Here is a 22717-nt window from a genome sequence, read left to right on the forward strand (position 1 = left end):
TATGCTCATTTTCATTTTACCTGGTTATTCCCTGCACACACAGGTGTACACACACAGAAGATGCATAGCACGTAACTCAAAGATAAATGGACTAAAAGACAGTCTAATTCAGAGGGGAACTTTAAAAACATGACAGCACTAATTCAAGCCTAAGTGAATGTTAGCAGGTGTTTCCTATGATGTTTTAAATAAGCAGAGCAATTCGTTTAACACTAGCATCAAAAGCAGTTAGCAATTTAAAATCTATGGGAAATCTTAGCTTTCTAATGTTGTTTTCACCTCAGTGGATTGAATGTGATATTTTTTGTGGAATAAAAATTAGGGAATTTTGCTCAGAACTGAACAATTCAAAAACCAAATGTTCAGCTGTGTTGGACAGATGTCATCTGATTATCATTTGAATTTGGATTGAAATATAACTTCACTACTTACCCAATGAAAACTTCAAATTCTGCATTAAAAAAAAGTTAAAAAAAAAAAATTGCTGAAGGGAATTTTTCGAAGACATCACCTTTAAGCAATAATCAAACTAGACTAATGTCTAGCTGTTATAATTATCTGTCTGAAGACAATTTAAAAAATTAATATTATGTATAGGTCACTGACTGAGATTTAGGTGACTTGACCAGTAAACAATAATAACGTAGGCAAAGTTTAATCAGCGTTTGTGATACAGAAGAACTGGACTCCAGTCTCCTTGAGCTGATAGAGTATTACTGCCGAGTCTCTGTTTTGGAACTAAAGGCACCACTGATTTCTAATGAGAAACAGATGGAGGTTCATTGCAGTTCAGAAGTTTATAGCCATTCTTGTAGAGGTGGGATGTAGAACGTGACAGAAGCACAGTGGAAAGACAACAAGAGTGAGGTTTTGCAGCCAGTTTTGCACAGAATGCCAGAATTCATTGGCTACACACAGAAAGATTTCTTACAGAGACTGAGGTAATTCATCTCTTTGATTTCCACTTGATTCCAGATCTCAGATCTGCTATGTTGAAAGGAACATTGCCTCTCTCTGTCTAATTAGAGGCATTGTTATTTCTCACAATTTTTTTGGCTTGCTTAGTACACATTTCCTTCCAGTCCATCTCTAATAGCATTCTGTTCACTTGTTGAAAAAGAGCATTTTAAATGATCACTGAATATGCAGTGCTCTGTTTTAGATATCAGGAAATTTGAAATAAGGCAGTAGCCAAAAATTAGCTCATCAATAAATTTCTAATAACATTCAATGTAATTGTTCCTTTAAGCAAATGCTAAAGCTTGAGTAAGAGCAGTCATATTCTGAAGTGTGTAAAAATGGTTCCTTACAGATTGAAGTGTGTTTTGTTGTTGCTTCTGTTTTCTTTTAAGTAACTGAAGCAGATTTTCATTTGCATATGAATGCACAATCAGCACCAGCAGTGATAACCTTTAGCTTTTTACGAGTATGTTCATCCTGTTTTGAGTAATGTCAGCCTGTAGTATGCAGCAACCAAAGAGATGAATCCGCATCACTGCAGACACGCGGAAAACCACTTCACAGTTATTGATAATAGTAATAATTGGTTTATGCTAAAACCGACTAATAACGATGGTCTCTTTAAGAAGTGTATGGTGCCTATTTGTCTTCTGACTTGATTTCCTTATGTCCTAAATAGAATAAAAGAATTTATTTAAACTTACTGTATATTAATAACTTGTCAAATCTTAAGTGTAATACCCTTTTTAGAAATTAGATTTTCGTTTGTCAAATTATTAAAAGCTGCTTTATCAAATTGCTATAAGGCTCAGTTAAAACATGAATTTTAAAACTTGGTTCAGTAATCAACTAATCTATAAGTAAGCCCACTGTAAGTGCAGAAATGTTTCATTGTTCATCCCACCTTGTCTTTGGCTACTTTCTGGACAGTAGATCTGTTTATTATTGCGAGCTTTTGACAGTGACAAAGTATGTGTTCAAAGTGCTGAGCTAGAGCTTCCACCTCACTTTGCATTTACAGGATAATTTTTGTCCTAAGTAAGCATCTCTTAATAGATTCAAACAAGAATGAAAAGTTTTCTAAAAATACCAAAATCATTCTCACAATGAGAAAAAAAATATATGTCCAGGACTGCCTGCCTAGCACATGCAGGAGAGTTTGGGGAAGACACCATAACTACTTTTTATTCTGATGGCATAACATGCATGTTCTTTGCCCTGTTCTTGCACAGAAATCTTCCTCTTAGAAGCTAAAACCTGTGAGAGTTAATTGCTGTACATGCAAATAACTCAAGAAAGATCCATGTATTTTGAGTCAAGGAGACACATCTTTTAAGCATCAAAATCATCTCCATGCAGCAGAATCAGTAGGGAGGAAATGGTGGCAATATATGTACATATAGATATTTTGAAATAAACAGAAAATGTTCTGGAACAACATACGGAAATGCCTGAACACTAACTTTGCTGTCCCTGACAAAGTGACTGCATGGTCATGGTGCTCAACTTCGGGAGTAGCTTATTTTCTTCCTACTCTGTTTGGCTTCCTAAGACCATCACACCCTTCTGACCCTACTAATCCATCAGACCTCAAAGGAAGAGTTTCCAGCTCTTTCTTCTTTACCACTATCTAGATATCTAATCAAATTCTTGCAGGCATGTGAAAGTTTCACGGCAGCCTTGTTGGGAATGATTCCATGTTTCCAGGATGGAATTTTTGGCCGTTTGGAAACTTTTAGTTTTCAGTCATCATCCCAAGACAGATTATAAAGAAAAAAGGCTCAAGTGCTCCTGCAAACAGAATAACTCCAACAGATCTGATTTCAGTATAGTTCAGAGCCAATATTTTACAGCAATATTTGGCTTGATACCTTCATCTGTGTAGAGCAGAGGAAACTGTGGAAGACTGCACTTCTCAAACAGTGCCACTCTGTGTTACTTTGTGTCCTTTGTGATTTGAAAACGGGTAAGTAAAAGAAACTGTATCACTGAAAGACTTTGAATCATCTAGTACTGAAATGGAAACTCTTTTGGACCTCTTTAGAAGGTATCACAGGAGGACAAAAACAAATATATTTCTGGAAGGATGAAATTAATGAGAAAGACAAGCAATTTATGTGAATTATGGAATAAGTATGATACGAGATGGCAGACAGTGGGTTTCAGGCTGGAGCTCTTTTGAGCAGCACTGTGTACAAATGCATGAAATTTGATTTTGGCTGAACAGAAGGTCCTGTGACCAAGGGCCAAAGAGAACTGCTTTGTGCACAATAGATTTCTAAACTGACTTGTCAGAAATACAATAGTTTCCACAGATTTAAAGCCCAATTTTAATTTGGGTATTAATATATTTAGGAGGATCTCCCATGTTGTAATTTTTGCTATTCATATATATATATCTGATAGACTCTTGGAATGATCTTTTTAAAACAATTATGTTCAGAATAGCTAATATTTCCTCGTTTTAGTCTCATTGTTTTGTCCTGCTGTAAAGATTGTGTAAGAAGTTAGAGATCTTCCAGTTATGAGTTTTAATGTTACACCATGTATTTTGAAAAACCGGATTTTTTTATTTCCTAAGTATATTTTGTATCTCCAACAGTGCTTATGCTAAGAAACAAAGAAGCACAAAAACTGCTGTTTTGAAACTGAGTCTGGCTGAAATGTCAAAAGAAAAACATCTGAGATAAAATTTTCTGACTTCATCCTAGTACACTGTTCACAATAGAATATCTATTTTGAATAGATCTGCTTTTAGGTACATCAGCAGATGTGCTTATTGAGTAGGTCTGTTTCCTGATAGATGTGTCTGCTATGTATTTAAAGGAGATAACCATCATCTCAGTAACTGAAAGTACAGTGGGTGGTGTTCAGTATCTAAATGGAATAGAAGAAATTTTTTACTGAAAAAAAAAAAAAAGTCACTGATGGTTGCTTGCTTTATGAGGTTACCACTGATTCTTACTCCTCAGAGTAAGAGAAGAAAGTGCTTACTTAATGTTCTTGTGGTCTCTACTTTATCTCAGTCACATCACTCATATTTGCAACACTGAGACTTCATCTTGTCTCAGCTCCAATTTTTTTTTTGTTTGTTTGTTTGTTTGACAATACCCTGGTTTATGTGCTGGTGAAATTTAGCTTAAATGTGGCCCTACCACACATGTAACAGCTGTGTTATGTAAAATTTCTGATGGAAACAAGGTGCCTTCTGCCAGTGTTCCTCCTCTCTCCTGGTCTTAGAATTCAATATTCTATTCTGCTTTTGAGTGAATGATCTATTGAAAACAAACCAGATTTTATCAAATTCTCTCCTCAGGAACTTAGTTCTAAAGTCAGAAATATTCAAGAAAGGAGTCTTCATTGTTAGAAAGCAATTATTCTGAACTGTTCTAAATATGTTTTTATCTTTCAGTAAGGACATTGTTTTGTTATTAAAGGGAAAAACAAACAAAAACCATGAAGAGAAACTTTTTTTAAAAAATGTTTAATATGTCTATTAAAATACCTTTTCTATTTTTTTTTTCATTATAGGCTTATGTTGAAGAAATGTATGGCAGCAAATATCAGTGGATTATCCCAGGATGGTATGAAAACCTTTGGTGGGAATCCTGGATTAATTCCTCACAATGTCTCAGCAAAAATCTTCTTGCAGCCATGGAAGGTTATATTGGAGTGGATTTTGAGCCTCTCAGTTCAAAAATGAATAAGACCATATCAGGAAGGGTTAGTATTTTTCCTCCTACTAATTTGTTATGGTCTTCAAGCATCTTGGCACAGTAAAGCACAGAGGAGGTAGGCCAAACTACAAGGTGTTTCTGCAGAGAGTTGGCAGTCATCATTGTTATTCTCTTTCTTCCACTGATTCACAATTCTTAAATATTTAAAAATCCATTCAAATTCTCTCCAGGGAGAATTTCCTTAAAAGCTCTAAAGTCCCTTGCGTAAATACTGTTGTCTTTACCCTTTATGGACCTTACAGATAAATACACAATAAAGCTTGAATTAGTCTTCAATATCACATGTTGCATTATGGCAAATTAACATTTTTGTTTACAGAATAGAAAACATTTATGTTTATCCCTAGTCCTGCAAATGTCTGATGTCATTGATTATTTGTGCCTCTCTGAATTGGAGGGGGTTCCTTTAAACATATAAATATAGTATTTCCATAAAGTACATAACATTTTATCATAGTATAAATGCCTGCAAACTCTCATCAATGAATAAACATGCTTGATTTTGCTATGTTTCATCATTTTTTCATCTGTTGTTTTTCATGTTTTGCTGAGTGAGCAGGAAAGGCAACTTTATGAAAAGGCAACTCATCATAAGAGAGCACATCGTAAAGAGCATAGTAAACTTGTAAAATATAGGCAAATTGCAACTCAAATAATTGCACATTAAGCAAGTAGTTACTTAAGTAAAGATCATTTGATTTGTATTATTCTATAGAGTATAATCAGAGCATTTATCTTCAGGGATACAGACTCTATGTTCTAGCATTATGGCTCACCAGTATGCATCTCATGCTGATAGTTTTGATTGAACTAAAGCCTTCTGTATGAAAGCAAAATAAATAAAGCTGTCCTTCATACAGAGAAGCAGAACTACTTTTCAGTCTCTCTGTCTCCTAAATCCCCCTCGTGGCCTCACCATCAGTTTTGTAACATAGACAGCACACATTTTTGGAATTACCGTTTCTTTCTTAATTCCTGCTTTGCTTTTCCATGTTAGTGATACATTTATCTAAACTAGAGCATGCACTTTATGGTTCAGGTTTCCTAGAATCATAGCATGGCTTGGATTGGAAGGCACATTAAAGGTAACTGAATTCTAAGGTGGCAGATTTGCCATCCACCAGCTCAGCTGCTCAGGGCCCTATCCAACCTGGCCTTGAACTCCCCCAGGGATGGGGCATCTACAGCTTCTCTGTACAGCCTGTGCCAGGGCCTCACCACCCTCTGAGTAAAGAATTTCCTCTTAACATTTAATATAAATCTTCCCTCATTTAGTTTAAGGACATTCCCCCTTGTCCTGTATGGACACCAATCAGTGAAATGTTAAATATTGAAGTAAAACTGAAATTTTTCTCCTCTGCAGACTCCACAACAATATGAAAGGGAATACAACGCAAAGCGTGGTGATGGACAATCCAGCAAATTTCATGGTTACGCCTATGATGGAATATGGGTGATTGCCAAGACCTTGCAGCGTGCAATGAAATATCTCAATGCCACCAACAAGCACCAAAAAATTGAAGATTTTAATTACACAAATCACAAACTTGGCAAAATTTTTCTGGATGCTATGAATGAAACGAACTTCTTCGGAGTAACAGTAAGTCCTAAGCAGCAATTTCTGGGGGAGGAGGGAACTCATGATTTTAAGTCAGTAGCTCCAGTAAGCACTGCATTTAAAATACTCTTGAAAAAGAAAGATAGGTGTGTATTTCTTTTATTTTCAGAGATTCCTAATTTATCTTTGCAATTAAAGTGGATGCTTTGCTTATTACCTGTCTTCTGCTGCCAAGAGATGACACTGTTTAATTACTCAGTTATCAAATTTTTAAGCATTGATGTGATCTGAATTAACAACCCAGAATGGTCTTAAGGGAACCATGAGTGCTGTAAGTTGCAGTGCCCTTTCAAGTGAGAGTTTTTGTAGTTAAGATGTACCTGGGATGCAAACTGAAAACACCTATTTTCCCACATCTTTTATTTTCAGTAATAGGTTATAGTGCACTATATAGTACGCTAATATCTCCAACTCCAGTGCTGTACATCCTAAAACATCCACCATTATATTTCAGGAGGTATTTACATATTTTTAAATTTTCTAATTTTTCACAGTCAAGTACAAAGCTTGGTAGTTATGACTGAACACACATAATCACATGCAATACTAATCTAACTCTTTCAGTGACACCATTGCAAATTCATGGTAACTTTTTCTTTGACACTGCTCCTGTTTTTTAGCAGAGGCACTAAGGAATGTAGCCCTAAAATTGCTTAACTGTCTATGAGATGTCAGAATTTGAAGGAGTACACATGTTCAAGAATGTGCAGAGCTATTCTCTTTCAAGAGAGCTGAGCAGGCTCCATTTTAGGGAGGATGATCTTCACGGTGGCCAGTAGTTATAGCAAATGAGAGAAGCTTCTGGCATCCTTTTTTTTTTTAATGCAGCATGTTGGCCTGCAACATGGTTAGATAAGGAAATCAGAGTTCTGAAGAAACATGTAATTCAGTGGTGAATACAAGCAGTGCTTTAGGAATATCTCTATGGCAAGAGCATGCAGAAAGTTGGCATCATTTCTGCTACTGTGCAGTTGCTTGTCACATTCTATCCCTGAGTTAATTTAAATTGTCTTGGAAATCAGTTAACCTCAAAACATTTTGAAGCAGCAGAACTAAGGTTGTCATACATGTCACAGATTGTTTCAAGGAGGAAATGTCAAAGTGTACATATCAAAAATGAGTGCAGGCTCAACTTTTTGGTGTCCTTGTTAACTGCTGAGGAAACCTGCTTTGTATCACAATACAACTGAAACTAATTTAGGATTTGTAATTAATGAGCAATTGTGTGGCGAGGTAGTACTGGAATCTAGTTGCAAATACAGTACAAAATTTGCTTTCTTTTTACGTTTTGTTTAGCTGAAGGCTATAGTAAAAGTATTTTGCATTTATAACAAAACCACATTGTTGATAAATCAGTCAGTGACAGCTGTAAACCAGACTCTATGGGGACTCAGACATGTATGTCCTGAGTTAATTCAAGCACAGCATCTCTCAAGGTGGATGAAATTCTATTTTGGCTACACAGCTTTGTTTTTACCATCTTATTCTTTTTTGCCTGCTGTTTAGTCCAGGAAGCCCATTATTTTAAAACTGATAGATGTCATTAAAACTATTTAATTGCTCTCTACTGGCTAAATCACTGCCCCTCACCCTCAAGGAAAAAGAAAAAACAAACAAACAAAAAAAAAAAGAAAGAAAAAAACCAGCACCTCTAAGATGTGGAAGATTCTTTTATCTTAATTTTAGCAAAAACTCAAATGTGAACATCCCTTTAGGGAAGGAATGAATCAAAGATTTACCAACCATATTCAACCATGCTGATGTACTTTACATGTTCCATTTTTAATGAAATTACTGCAAGATTATTCAGTGTGTTTAATATTTGTCTGAATCACTTTCTAAAATGTTTTTTTTTAAGAGTATTTTACCAAGTCACTGTGACAATGCGCGACCAAATCTGGCATTTGCTTTATGTTAGCAGTGTAATCATTAACTAATTCATTGAAAAATATAGATTATACTTGTGTTGTTTGTTCAAGTACATAGTGATAAGTACAGTATATTAAGTTTGTTTTCTATTTTCTTGTTTGTAAAGGATCATGCTTCTTGTTCCTACAATATGTTCTAAAAAATATTCTAATCAAAAAGATAAGAAAACAAGAAAACCTATAGCAGATAGACTTCCTTAAGATGTAATTAGAACAAACAATACATAAAGTTTTCTAGAAAGTGAAAGAAGAATTTCAAAGCAGACATGAAAGTTTTGAATTACACTGTTCAGAAAGTCAAAGGAACAGATTGAAACTTACCAGAAATATTTTTGAACTTTAAATTCTTCAGTCTAATACATTGCTTTCCTTTTTGACCTAATTTAACACATTAATGGGAATGCAGTCCTTAGGTCTGGGAGTGGCAGATCACATTTTAATGTAATTTTAATTTCCAGAAAAATACTTAAATACAAAATTTTTACAGTTTATTTTTGATAACTTATTTTAAACAGGAAAAGCTCATTCATTTATTACTGGGTATAATCTACACCAAATATAAAATGAATTTCTGAAAGAAGAAATGAGAGGAGTCTGATCAGTATTCAAAAATGTTATCCCAGGATGCAGTAAAGTATGTTTTAATGGTTAGGAGGGGAAAGTGAAGAAGGTGAAGACAAGAATCTGAAAATGCAGAATCTATTAAGAATCATTGTCATGGTCACTGTCATCTTTCATATGCTCTCTTTGCACATGATATCAGAAACACTGTGACATCATATATCAGAATTCCCTTTACCCAGTATTTGTGTGGCATTTCGCGGTGATGGAGGTTAGTTGTTTAATTTTGTTTTGTTTTGTTTTGTTAATAAGTTTGAAAAGACTTGCTGGGAGTGAAGTGGGTGCCACTTCCTGATTATAGATTTTTTTTTTTCCAGTTTTCTGTTCTGTTTTTTTAATCAATTTTTTTTTTCTTGGAAACAAGATTTAGAAAATGGCTTATGCTACTGCCTGAAGACTTGACATGAGTAATCCTCTTTTACACATCAGAATTTCAGTTCATTGATGTTGTTTGTTCTGCTTTACTGTCAGAAATCATGGTTAGAAAGGAAATTCATAGAATCATAGAATCATAGAATGGCTTGGGTTGGAAGGAACCCCAAGGATCAAGTTCTAACCACGCTGCCACAGGCAGGGTCACCAACCTCCAGATCTGGTACTAGACCAGGTTGCCCAGAACCCCATCCAACTTGGCCTTGAACACCTCCAGGGATGGAGCATCCTCAACCTCTCTGGGCAGCCTGTTCCAGCACCTTACCACTCTCTTGGTAAAGAAATTCTCCCTGACATATAATCTAAACCTTCCCTCCTTGAGCTTAAAATCATTCCCTTTGTCCTATCACTGTCTACCCTTGTAAAAAGTTGATTCCTTTCCTGTTTATAATCCCCGTTTAAATACTGGAAAGCTGAAATTAGGTTTTCTCCAGGCTGAACAAGCCCAGCTCTCTCAGCCTGTCTTCGTAGGAGAGGTGCTCCAGCCCTCTGATCATCTTTGTGGCCCTTCTCTGGACTCAATCCAACAGCTCCACATCTTTCCTGAATTGGAGGCCCCAGACCTGACTGCAGTACTCCAGATGGGGCCTCATGAGGGCAGAGTAGAGAGGGACATTATAGCTATTCTTTAAACATTGCTGAAGGTTCTGTTCTTTCTCCAGACGTTTTTTTTTCCCTAAAAAAAATGATTCCTTTTCTTATTATATTCTCACTGAGGTTATCAAACTTACAGTAAAATGTGTGTATTTGGAATACAGAGCAAGGAAAGAAGTACTATCTGGTGTTTTATCAGGAAGCAATAATGTAGTTATCTGCTACTCTTTTTTTTTTTTTTTTTTTAAAAAAAAAGGTAAGTCAGACACTGTTGTACAAATAAAAAGACTTTTGTGATGAAAAATGCGATACAAATAGACAAAAGAGCTGCAGGGGATGCTCCTACAATATTATTAATCTGAATGTTCTAATTCTGCAGCCAGATCCACAGAGGCTGAATAAGTTCATGGTTAGAATGGTCTGACTGCAACTACCAATGTCCTAGATGGGAGTTCTTTTGATCTGGAACTAAGTTTAAATTTTTCCTAATTATGTACCTACCAAAACACTCACTTATGGAGAGTTACTATAACAAAGATCTCGTAAAGGATTTTGGACATTTTTTCCCCAGTTTTCTTAATCAAGATAGAACCAGTTTTGTAAATGGGATGCAGCCTTGTCACCTGCATGATTTATAAACCACCATATACCTGTTTCCTGGCTAAATATGTCTCCTTTTGTGAAATAACATCTTCTTTCTGATAACTGAAGTGTCAGAAAATGAAAGATAAGAAGTACAATGTATTTTGAGCCACTTTAGATGTATGAGATATCCCCTTGTATAGCTGACAGATCCACTGGAGGTATTTTAGAGTTGGAGTATCTATAGAGGTTTCTGTTGAAATGTTACTGCTTTGAATCAGTGCTGAGTGATGAAGTGATGAGAAACAAAATTTATCTGTGAGATCTATCTATCTTTCTATCTGTCTTTTTGTCTATCACACAGCAGTAAATAGGATATTACCAATAAGGTACACATCAAGTATGTGTGAAAAATAAAGAGTATTTTCCAGGCTGGAATAATTATCTTAAAGCAAGATTGTTTTCCTAAAGGATGAAGGAAAGAAAAACTACATTTACTTAATGTAGTAGTAGCATAATAAAACTTGGAAGCTTGATTATTAATGAAGAATTAGAGCTGTCTTTCAGGGGTCTTTTCAGGAAGCACTCATATTTAGTGCTTATTGAATTAAACTCATCTAGAAAATTGTAGGAAAATAAGTCATTCCCCCCACCACCACCCCTTTTTTTTTTTTTTTTTTTTTTTTCTTCCCTTTTTAAGGACTATGGAAGATTACATAGTAAACTTAGAACTGCAAAAATGTTATCTGTTAGGAAAAAAATGTTGACTATGCTTGGAAAGATATATTAAATACCACATTTGCTGTCAATATGCTGTTTGTAGGTGTTCCATAGTATAGCCAGGTGGTGGTAAAAATACAGTATGTGTTGGAGATAATTGTTAATACTTTTTTAGTGGATAATACAGCATTATTCTAAAAAGTACTTTTAAAAGCATTTTTACAATTTTATAATCTCTTTAATCTTTGACATTTGTGCTCTGTTCCAGTAGGGTATTCTGTTGCTTGAGTTTATTGCTGTTGTCTGTGATTCGGAATCGATAATGTATTTCTCATCCTTATTGGTATCTATTATTTGTGTGTATTTAAAAATGAATTACAGTGAAGGAGAAAGAAAATTAAATACAATGTTATATTTCCTCTTATGTCAGTCAGAGACTGTAGTACAGTATGATAAAATTCCATCACAGTAGCTGCTGAAGAATTGAAAGCATTGCCATGAAATAGCTTTCATGCTTGTCCATGGCATCCTGCATTCAAACTGATCCAGTCATGTTTCAGAACTGGAAATGCTTATTGATACGAAGTTCATTTTGTGTGTTGATGCTGATTATTTCTGAAGATTGATTTTAGCAGTCTGCATCCACTTTCCAGGCTTCAGCAGCCCCTGTGCTGTCCAAAGTATTTCAGGAATATTGGTGGTATTAGCATCAGAATAGCATCAGCAAGGAAGTATTTGCTTCATGGCATAGAAAATTTATTTCACTGGGAAAAACAACAATCCTTAGACTTGTCAAATTGAGAAATACCTGGTTCTGTGGCACAGAATCAAATTGAATCAATTAGGACTTTAGCTAAGAGAATTTATGCTTAATAGGTGTGTCTGACAAGCATTTCTGTAGTGGCATTGATCACTGCAGTCAATTTTGCATTAATAGTTCCATATCAGAGCTCAAGTTATTTATACCTAGAGTCTAATTTTTCATTTATTTATTTATTTATTTTTGCCATGGCTGAGGCAGAGAAGACAGTAAAAGAGTTGGGGGAGGGCAGAAATTTTAATAAAGTAGCTCCTTATTAATATAAGATTGTTCTTTCAAAGTACATTTAATTTCATAAAAGGAGGGAGGAGAGGGTCTAGTGTGAAATGTAATACCTAACACTTTAAAAAGGGGCCATTATACATAATTGAGTGTTGTGGAGAATTTCAGTAAGCTAGGAAAATGCAATCAAAAAGCTACATATACATATATATGTATACACACGCTTGTGCTCATAACCCTGCCCCACTACTAGCAGATCTCAGTTTTTTCCACACCTGACCACATGGGTTATGAGTGTGAATCAGTCATAACTTAGTGCCTTGTTTCCTTTTCCTTTTTCAGAACTTTCTTCCTGTTACAAGATTTCTTGTGTAGCACAAGAAGTTGGGGTCTGGCTGTATGAAAGACCTCCTACATTAACCTTGAATCTTAACTTCCCCCAGTGAAAATAAATGTGGTGAATCTCTTACTTTCTTACTCCCTTCCACTGCATTACCCAACTCAGATGAGCAACTGAGAGTGATACAGTGGGTTGGAGGATTATTTGCTCTTGATTGAGCCAGTTTGGTTAGGAAATAAATGTCCACCAAAATGGAGAGCTGTTAAACAAGTTAGCATAGGATCATAAAAAATGTTTGCTCATTAGGAAACTGCATATAGAAGGAAACACAAACTTTCTAAAGTGAAAGCTGAGATTAACAGTGCCATTTCAAGATTAGCCCTCAAGCTAATCAACAGTTGATGATTTAATAGATATAGTAGGTGGCAATAAAAAAGACTTTAGTGTGAAGTTGTAGAACACTTATTACTGCATCTGTCATTTTCCTAGGCAGATGTTTGATGAAAATAAATGAATAACATGCATTTACAGCAGAGCTAATAAAATCTTTTCTAAGCTCTGGATAATATCTCTCAGCTTCCTCAGTCTGAAGAAATAGGAAAATCTATCAAAAGAATCAGGAGAGTAAAATTGCTAATTTCAAATTTCATGTTTTGGTGATAGATGAAAGTACTGATGATACAGATGTGGCTAAGCTTATCATTTTTATTAGAGGTATTGATAATGAATATAATGTCAGTGAAGAAATAGTGTCCTTGGTGCCATTCAAATTACTAAATCTCTTGATCTGTATGAAGCACTAAAAATTACATTAAAGTATTTTTCTTTAATCCTTGTCAACTTATCTGGTATAGTTCTTGGTAGTGCCCAGATGACAGCTGGTAAAAAAGAGGGATTTATTTAATTAATAAAAGATAATGCAACTTCTGCCAGCAACTGACATTTGCTGAAGTATTGCTGCTTCATAACATCAAAAAAAAAAATTTATGCGCAAAAGCATTAAAAATGGATAATGTTGTGCAAATCACGATCAAAGCTGTGAATTTCATAAAGTCCAATGGATTGAATCATCACCAATTCCAGGAATTCCTTAGAAGTATGGATGCTGATTAAGAGGGCGTCCTTTACTTTTCTGAAGTATCTAAATCAGGGTAAAATACTAAAAAGATTTTATGATTTGCAAAATGAAATCCAGTCATTAATGGACTCAAAAGGAAAATTTGTGCCTGAACTTGAAGATGAAAAATGGCTCATAGACTTAGCATTTTTTGTGGATTTGATCATTCATTTAAATGAGTTAAATACGTGTCTCAAAGTTAAAATCAAATTGCTTGTGCTGCTTCAAATCATAACACTGTTCAGAATGAAACTTAAATTATAGCAAACTCAAATTATGGCAAATAATTTTATGCATTTCGTGATTACATAACACAGGTAAAAATTATTTCAAGCCTCTTTCCAGTATTATCACCTTCAAGAGCAATACTGAACCTCGTGAAAAAGTGGAAACTTCCTGCCACTCATGGAAGAACTATTCATAATGAGGTGGAGTATGCCAAGTGGATATTACAAGTTGTGTAAAGGTGGTTGTGAGCCTGGGCAGCAGGGAGAAGCAAAGCCAGGTTGCTGTACTAGAGAGGAGAGGAAGACTGTGTCTTCACCAAGAGATATTCAGTGGAGAGAGTGGAGGAAGAGTCAGCAGGAAGAGGGATCTGAATGGGGTGGTCCTGAGAGACGGATCAAATCTGTAGCTATGGTTCTTACCTTTTCTTTTCATATTTTTTTAACCCTAAGTCTGGAATTGAAGACTGTACAAAAAAGTGTATTTAAGAAAATATAATGGGACAGATTTCCTAGAAGGTTTTTATATAATCTCTATCACCAAGCAGTTCTGAATTTCAATTCTGCAGTGTACCTTCTGATTTATTTAATAGTGCATAGAGTTTAAAGAACGCTATCTCACCTGGCTGTGCTTTTCTTGAAGCTGATTTTACTGTCCTTGTTGAAGAGTAGAGCTCTAACAAATTATATTCATTCCATAGAAATATGTCTGATATAGACACATCTGTATGGGCCATTTGTTTACTAGATGGGCCATGTAAGTATTCACTAGACGGAGCATGATGGTCCTGGAGAGCCAAATAAGCTTTTTTATGGTTAGCTGGCAGATGGTCTATGAATCAAATAGAGTCTGGTATGGGCACAGCTGAATTGACTCCAGGTGAGAGATTTGCAGATGATGCAATCACGTATGGAAAAAATCTACAAATCAAGTACCTTCCGTAGTAACAGTGATTTCCAGTGGTATAGTAATTCCTGCATTTGGTGTTGCTAAGAGAAGAAATAGAACTATAAGGTGAATTTACAGATGCTACTGCTTCTATCTGCTATGGCTCCATTTGAAATTACAACCAAAGATGTCTTCCATGGATATGCCCAAACCCTCAGCTGCCCAGTGGCTTGGGAATAAAATTTACCAGACATACCACAGACTTCAGTTGCAGCTTATGCTCTCAGCATGCTCAGTGGTTGGAGAAGCAAGATTAATTATCCTGCATCAGCCTCAGATTGCAAATTCCTCCCTCTACCTGCCTTCTTGTTCCTTTTCTAGAATTGAACACCACAGAAGAGCCTGAGTTAGCTCAGAATTTGAGATATGAATACTTTTCAACTATGAATCTAGAGTTAAAAAACAGTATGAATGTAGAGAGAACATATTTTCATGGTTGTATAAAACTGAATTTTCCTGAGTGCTTGAGGAATTTGCAGATCTTATTTTATTTTCCACTGGAACAGATGTTAGCCCTGCTGCCTTGGGATTGTTCCAGCTCCAGTAATTCTATTCTGTATACCTAAAACTTTCCCTGAGATTTCACATAGATAAGGAAGATATTATTTACTAGCTTTACACCAGGACTCTTTTGGGATCATAAATGCTATAAAGATGCAAAATGGTGTTTTAGTATTATTACTGTAACTTCATTTATTGGACATTATGTTTTATCATTATTTCACTGTAAAGGCAAAATATAGTAAGATTTTACTGGTTTTATCCCATTCCTATTGCAGTCAGTGGCAAATCTCTTTTAACTTCATTGTGAGCAGGAGGAGGTCCTTACCTAGAAAACTGTTTTAACTTTCGGATATAGCTTAAAATGTTATTCTAAAATCCTGAAAATTTAAAAAAGAAAGCTTTTCTAGAATTGATGAATACATTTCAAGAGAGCTGATAGTTGTAGTGCTGTATGAATGATTAGACATGATTTTTTTCAAGCACATTTGGAGAATGGCGCTAGATAGAGTACTGTGTGGAATTACATGACTCAGATATCAAATAACTATAAGCAGTTGAAATAATGTGGTAGAGTGTAGCAATTTACAAGGTAACATCTACTGATGCCTATAAAAGGCTGTAACTTCTAATGTAGATTTTGTAAATTATAAAAATGCTGAATATTTTAGTGATCCGCTGTGCTGGATGGTTATACATATTCTTTTGGCACAAAAGTATAATTCTTAATTGGGCATCAGATATTTGGAAATACGAAATAGTAATATGGAAAGGAGATAAAAGAGGAAGCTCAGAGTGGGTACAGATTGTATTATGGAGGTTGAAGCAATAGGAAGACTATTCATAAACCACTTTATGAAAATCTTCAGAATAAGTCTTTTGCTATTTGTAGAGTTGTTATCATACTACTCTAAAATCTCAACATCTGTTTGGCTTTATGTAAGTATTGAGAGTTTAAAAAATGATTAAAACATATAGATGTTAAATATATTTCTAAATATGTCCAAAGCTTGAAGTCACTTTCTTTAAGGAATGAACAAAATATAAAGGTAGTTCCTACTTTTTCATCCTTTTTATCCTTTTAGCCCTCTTTTAATTCTTTAATTACTGTTTTGGATACTCCGTAATATTTGCAAAGATAGATTGATTTAGATTAATTGGATGACTTCTTTCCACTGCTTAATAGTTGCATGGCATTCTTTTAATTTATGTTCTGTTTTCATCTAGGTTACCCTATCAATGGTCAATTAAAAAAAGCTTATCAAATTGAGTCTTTTTTTGTCATTAGTGAAAGTGACCCACATTAACATTATAAAAATTGGAACTTAGCGTGACGGGAGTTTTTCTGTGCACCAAAGAACAAAATTTTCCCCTAAGAAATATTTTGCAATGTACTTTTTTTTCCTTTTTGCCAAAAAAATAAAAAAATAAAGATGTAATACTTTATTTTAATTCCCGGTTCATATTCAGTACTTCTGAGATTTTGGCTTCACCAGTTAACATACACTCTGCTGTTAAACTTTATGACAGCTTAAGGCAAAAATATTCTGAACTTGACTATAGAATTTTGCTGAGTATTATGAATTTAGCTGAAATATTAAAAATGGTGTTATTAGCTGACTTAGCCTGGAGATGCTCTGAGGTTGTCAGGTCTGATGTTCAATGGGTTATACTTTCATACATCACTGCTCCTCTTTTCTGGCAGTCATGACTTCTGTGATGAACTAGTTTTCTTCCTTGGAGAGGTGCTCTAGTTGAAAATAGAATTCTTGCAGCCTGCAATTATGTTAGTGAAACACAGCAAAGTTAAAGTTTTACACTGGCATTTCTTCTAGATAGTTACACAGTAAGTTTTAAAACTATTTCCTACTATTTTTCATATTAACTTTTAAAACTTCTCTATTTCTTACCACCTTCTCTCCACCATTGTCTCATGGCAGGTAATTCCTGGCATTGCAGAAGATCAAATTAAGCTTTTCCTCTGCTTTAGTGTATTCCCAAAACTTAGCTGTTAAGTCCCAAGGGACAGAGCAGCAACCATTTATTCACTTTGAGGTGACCCATAGCTGTGAAGGAAGGGATGCCACCTGATCCAGAGTACTTCTAATGTGAATCTGAGCTGCTTCTGGGCTACAGGTAAAAGTTTATGAGACTGAATAGAAATCCATGTGGATATAGAAATAGATGTGGGTCAGAAAATGTGGAAAAGTAAGTGTTGTAGATCATGAATAGCAAGCATGCTTCCCTCTAAAACCCAAGTAGTGGCATGTGAGTAGCTAGGCTCATAAATTTCTGTAGCTGTAGAAACTGCAAGTAGAATATACATGGAAGGAAGAAAGGAAGGAAAACCTAATGATCTCTTCAATTATTGCTTTTTAGATTTTTTTTTATTTTTAATATTTGAGCATTTGGGGCATTTTAGGCTGAAATATTTGTATAATGTATTAGTAAATGTCAGGTGTTAAAAATGTTCAGGCAAGTAAAGATGCAGAGAAGCTCCTAGAATATTGATCTACTTGGATAACTTCTAGTGTGCGTCTAAATATATGCATATATGTATATATATATATATATATATATATATAACTACATTTCTAATTGAAATAAATCTGTAGAGTTTCCGCAGGAAGGGAGATAGGATACTCTGGTAATCAGATCATCTGCCTTATACATTTAGGGTATTTTGACTAACCATTTTGACGAATTAGTAAGTTGGTCAAACATTCACCTGATGATGAGTGCTAAAAGGGGGTGATATTAGAAAGAATTCTATATAAATATTACAGCAGAGATGGAAGACCTTTCCTATTGGCAATTTACAAATGTAAAACAGCTTTTTTTTTCTCCACTGTAAAATGGAGAGAAGATGAGACATGTAAAAAGGTGTTTAAAAACTGTAGAATATTCTTTCTCTACTTCTTAATAGAGATACTTTAAAATATTGAGGGTAGAATAGTTGAATTATGCAACGTATTTTCCCCAAGGCTTTCAGACTGTTTATACTGCTCTTTCTCTTAGGCTGTGATTAAGTGAAGTGCTTAAGAGCACACTGAATATTAAGCACGTGTATTCCAAATGGGCTGGTAAATGGCTGTATTGAATCAAGTCTTAAAAGAGTAAGTTCTTTGTTTTGCAAGATAATCTGTGTCCAAGTAAAAGAAACACTTCCCTCAGATAGTTAATGTTTGGAACTTCTCTTTGTGGAGCTGTTTTGCAATGCCACAAAGGCTAACAGTGAGAAGAATAAACTTGCTATATGAAATGTGAGTATTATACAATTTTTAATGTGCATCTCAGTGAAATTAAAGGCACGTCAGACTTGGGCTTTTCAATAAAGGCATGCCACAGCCTGGGGGGCTTGTCACAGATGAAAATCTAGTTTATGACATGCTATTCACTTCTCTGAATGACATGCAGTGCAGTGCTACAACCCAAACGATGATGTTATCAGAGATACTGCATGCTTTACTTCTGCAAACTGCATGTATTTTTTTATCTTAACAGTTATAAAAGTAGTACCAAATGGAAATAACAGAATTACAATAAAAGCTGTAGTGTTAGGTTGGCTTTCTTTTTTTAGTTCTCCAAATGCTTTTTAAGATAATACAAATCATGGAAACAGGCAATAAAAGTGAAGTCCTATTTGGTGCAACCACAATATAGTACTACAATCTTACTTTCTCTTCCATCCTTCATATGAATATGTCTCAGACCACTTTCCACAATGTTCAGTGATGCCTGCCACTACATAGGAAGTAGTAGCCAGGAACAATCTTGGTCCAGTGCCCTGTGAATCACCACTGTAATCCATTCAGCACGGACTTGCATATGGAAAGGGGAACAAGTGAAAAAATCAGAAGCACAGCAATTCCCTTCAGCTTTAATGAGAACTTAGGAGGTGAAAAAAGAGGGATGATGATCTTTTTCTACCAAAGTATTTTTTTCTAAATTACTAAATTTCATTCAAACAAAAGATTTTTTTCTCATCATAATGAAGTATTTAATCTCTGTTACATTCATACTGTTCTGTTTTTGTTGTTTCAATTGTCTTCCAGTTCAAGTAATGAAAAAAGTTCCATGCAGTAACCACAACCTCTTAGGTAAATACAACTTTAATTTCAGGTCCCTTTAAGCTTTGATATTTGTTTCACAGCAAAAATAAGGCATAGTTTATATTCATAATGTACACTATCTGTTTTGTTTAAACACTGATGGTAGTTATTCAGATGTGCATGGTTTGCTTTGCAGACATTGTGCCACACTTCTTTGAAGACCTGTGTGCATGTTTTGTTCTTGAACACCATCTATATTCTACTCCATGTTGGCACTGTCTTTTTCTCTTTCCTCTGTACTTGCAACAGAACCTTAGTGGTCATGACCAAAGTTTGAAGTCTTTATTGAAGACATATTTCTATCTCCCAGCCTTCTTTGTGCTGTAGATCTAATCTGCTTCTCCTGTTATAGTTCTCCTTTGACTATCTTTGCAGCAGCTAAAAGAAAAGGCATTTTTCTTTAGTGCTTCCTTCAAATATTTGTGGCAATATATCTTTTTATTTGCTATTCAGTACTGGATAGATAGAAAGATCTTAATCCTTGACAGGAAATTAATCCCTGTGTCTTTAATTAGATTTAAATTCCTGTACCAATGCATGTGTTAAAAAGTGGCAATGAGCAGAACTTTTATTTAAATGTGTGATTTGAGAGAGGAAGTAGTACTTGACATGCATGATGTTGGCAATAGCTGCTTTTTTTACTGTGCCTTCCTGAATTTTATTAATTCACATCTTTCTTGAATGGCAATGTTTGTGAGTGAGAGAAATTTTCTCAATACATGGCATCGCAAAGACAGCTTCTGACAGACACAGGCACTTTCACTTCCCCACCTTACGATTTTCATTGTTGCCTTTGACTGCACTCTAGTTTGTTTAACTATGCCTTGTATCACTATAAACACTGACTTCTTTTGCTGTCCATGTTCCTGAAGGCAGGAGTTTTTGTTTGTTTAATCTTATAAATAGCTTCAGAAGAGTAGAACTAATACTGACAGCAAGAGTGGGCATCATTTCCTGCATGATTCTATGTGGTCTCTTGGTAAAGAAGGTTACAAAGTCCTTGATACCTTTACTGATAAAGTTCCTTCAGTGCATCTCTAACATTAACAAGACATTTGAGCAATTCTGATATTTGCTATATAGTACTTCTAAAGCATGCAGTAATTACTATGCATTTGTACTCACTAATCACAGACATCTAACATTAAAAAAGTACTGATTTTTTTCTTCAAATTTTGGATATGTCTAAATTTTCCCCAAAACCACTGACAGTCCTATTGTTGATATTTTTATGTTCTACTTGAATCAGCCTAAACAAATCATAAGAAAATTTTAGTTGGAGTCTGAGTAAAGTGGAAAGTACCCTCCAAACTGAAAAATAAGTTATCAAGAGTTAATGCAGAAGATGAAAAAAAGAAGCTTGTCCCTGCTACTCTTGCAGGAAATCTGCATATTGAATGCTACTTTGTGGAAGTTGTTGGCAAATACTGTTTTTATAATCTGTCTACTTAAAAAAAAAAAAAAAAAAAAAAAAAAAACCTACAATCTGACCAAATTTCCCAGTTTAAAGATGATTTAATTTTCAAACCATCATTTTTTTTTTCAAACGGCATATGTTCCCATATGGCCTACTAAAAAACATGAAAACAAAATAAGAAAAACCTGCTTGGAAACCAAATGGCACTGTTTGCTTGAATAGAAGAGGTCAAAATTCTCTTCAGGTTAGTGATCCAGAATATGAAAGGAAAAGGTTATTTATCTTTTAAGAAAAGTGTATTGTTTTCTTGTTTCAGGTTTGTTCTTTCTTTCTCTCCATTTTGTCTCACTGGTTCTTTTTCAGTCTTGTGATATCAGCAAACCCTCTGTGCTGGACAGTAAGCTGAGTGCTGGTGAGAATGGGGAGCCTGCAAATAAGTGCTTTCTTGAGGAGTTGTTGCTCAGTGTACAAGTAAAATAACCCAGCAGCTGTAGCCTTAGGCTGTCATATCTGAATCATGGTACTGAGCTGTGCTCAGGCTTGCTCTGATTTAAGTACCACTTCTGGATCTCCATGAAGGGATGTGCTGTGGAAGGCTGTGTTAATTTACCTGTTGAATGGTGGGATGATTTTATTTCTGGGGTCAACATCAGCACCCAGTGCTGTGGACTCTGTTAGAAGTGCAACCAGTAGCCAACAAAATTTAAATTTTGCTGCACATCCTTATAACAGCTATCTGCATGACCTTTCTGTTTAATGCATGATTTTTCATGTAGCGTATCCGCATGAAAAACTTTCTTGCATTTGTGGCACATTTAAATGAGCAGCCAGATTTGGAAAAACTTGAAATTCTTGCTGGATCTGGTGCTTGCTAAAGGTCTTCATTTGTTGTGAGATGGGGAAAGTAGTAGAGAAGTAACTCAATATGGTAATTCATATAAATGTGTTCTATTTACAGTAAACTTGCTGTTTATTTCAATTGTTGAGCTACAAATTTTTGTTTGATTGATTTTCTTTTACATCATTGGGTAAAAGAGACAAATAGTAGAAAGGAAGGCATGAAGGGCTTACAACAAAAGTATATTGAATTCGTCATGAGGTGGACTAAAGTTGTGAACTGAGAGCACATATCCCTGATTAGAACCATTCTGAGATACACCAAGTCTAACTGACTGATCAATCTTGATTTGTCTTAGTATACACAGAAACAAAAAGCATAGTATTATTGTATCTATTGGCAAGAGGATTTTAGCATTTTGTGCACAAAAATAAATAGAGCTCCAATAGAAGGGTGTGCATTTGAAACCAATTTGGTTTTCCTACCAAGTTTTCCTTAGATAAAGATGTTTCATCTCAAGCAATAATTGGCGTTATTCTTTTGTGATTTCTGATAAAAGAAAGATTTTAGTGAAAACTCTGCATTACAAAAACAGCATACTAGCAGCTAGATAATTTTTCTTTCTGGATTACTAGAGTGCCTAGAATTTACAGTGATTTCATTGAATAGGAACAATGAAAATGGAAAAAACTTTGTCCACCATTGCCCCTATTCCTCACCTGTATGTAGCATTCAGTAGATTTGTGATGTACAACATACTAGATTTTACATACGCTTTCATAACTTATCATAATCTTCATTTGCTGTTGAATAAGGACAGTAGCTGTTTTCCACTGTAATTTTCATGAAAATATGTGACCACATGTAAAATGCACTTCATTTGGACAAAGAGTTTACAATGGCCTATGGTGGTCCACATACAAAATTAAAAGGCTCATCCTTCTCACTGAAAGCAGATAATAAGAAAGTTTCTTCTCTTTCTTAG

At 35.0% G+C, this 22717-nt stretch overlaps 1 protein-coding gene across 1 annotated transcript in view; it reads left to right on the forward strand.

Annotated features, from left to right (window-relative positions):
* Positions 1 to 22717, forward strand: part of GABBR2 (gamma-aminobutyric acid type B receptor subunit 2) — a 444892-nt gene that overhangs the window by 221321 nt on the left and 200854 nt on the right. The window contains exons 6-7 of the mRNA XM_085220593.1: positions 4492 to 4683; positions 6061 to 6297. Coding sequence (XP_085076719.1) covers positions 4492 to 4683; positions 6061 to 6297 — 429 coding nt within the window. The remainder of the gene's footprint in view (positions 1 to 4491; positions 4684 to 6060; positions 6298 to 22717) is intronic.

The sequence above is a fragment of the Meleagris gallopavo genome, chromosome 3 (assembly GCF_905368555.1).
Source record: "Meleagris gallopavo chromosome 3, MGAL_WU_HG_1.1, whole genome shotgun sequence".
NCBI lineage: Eukaryota > Metazoa > Chordata > Aves > Galliformes > Phasianidae > Meleagris > Meleagris gallopavo.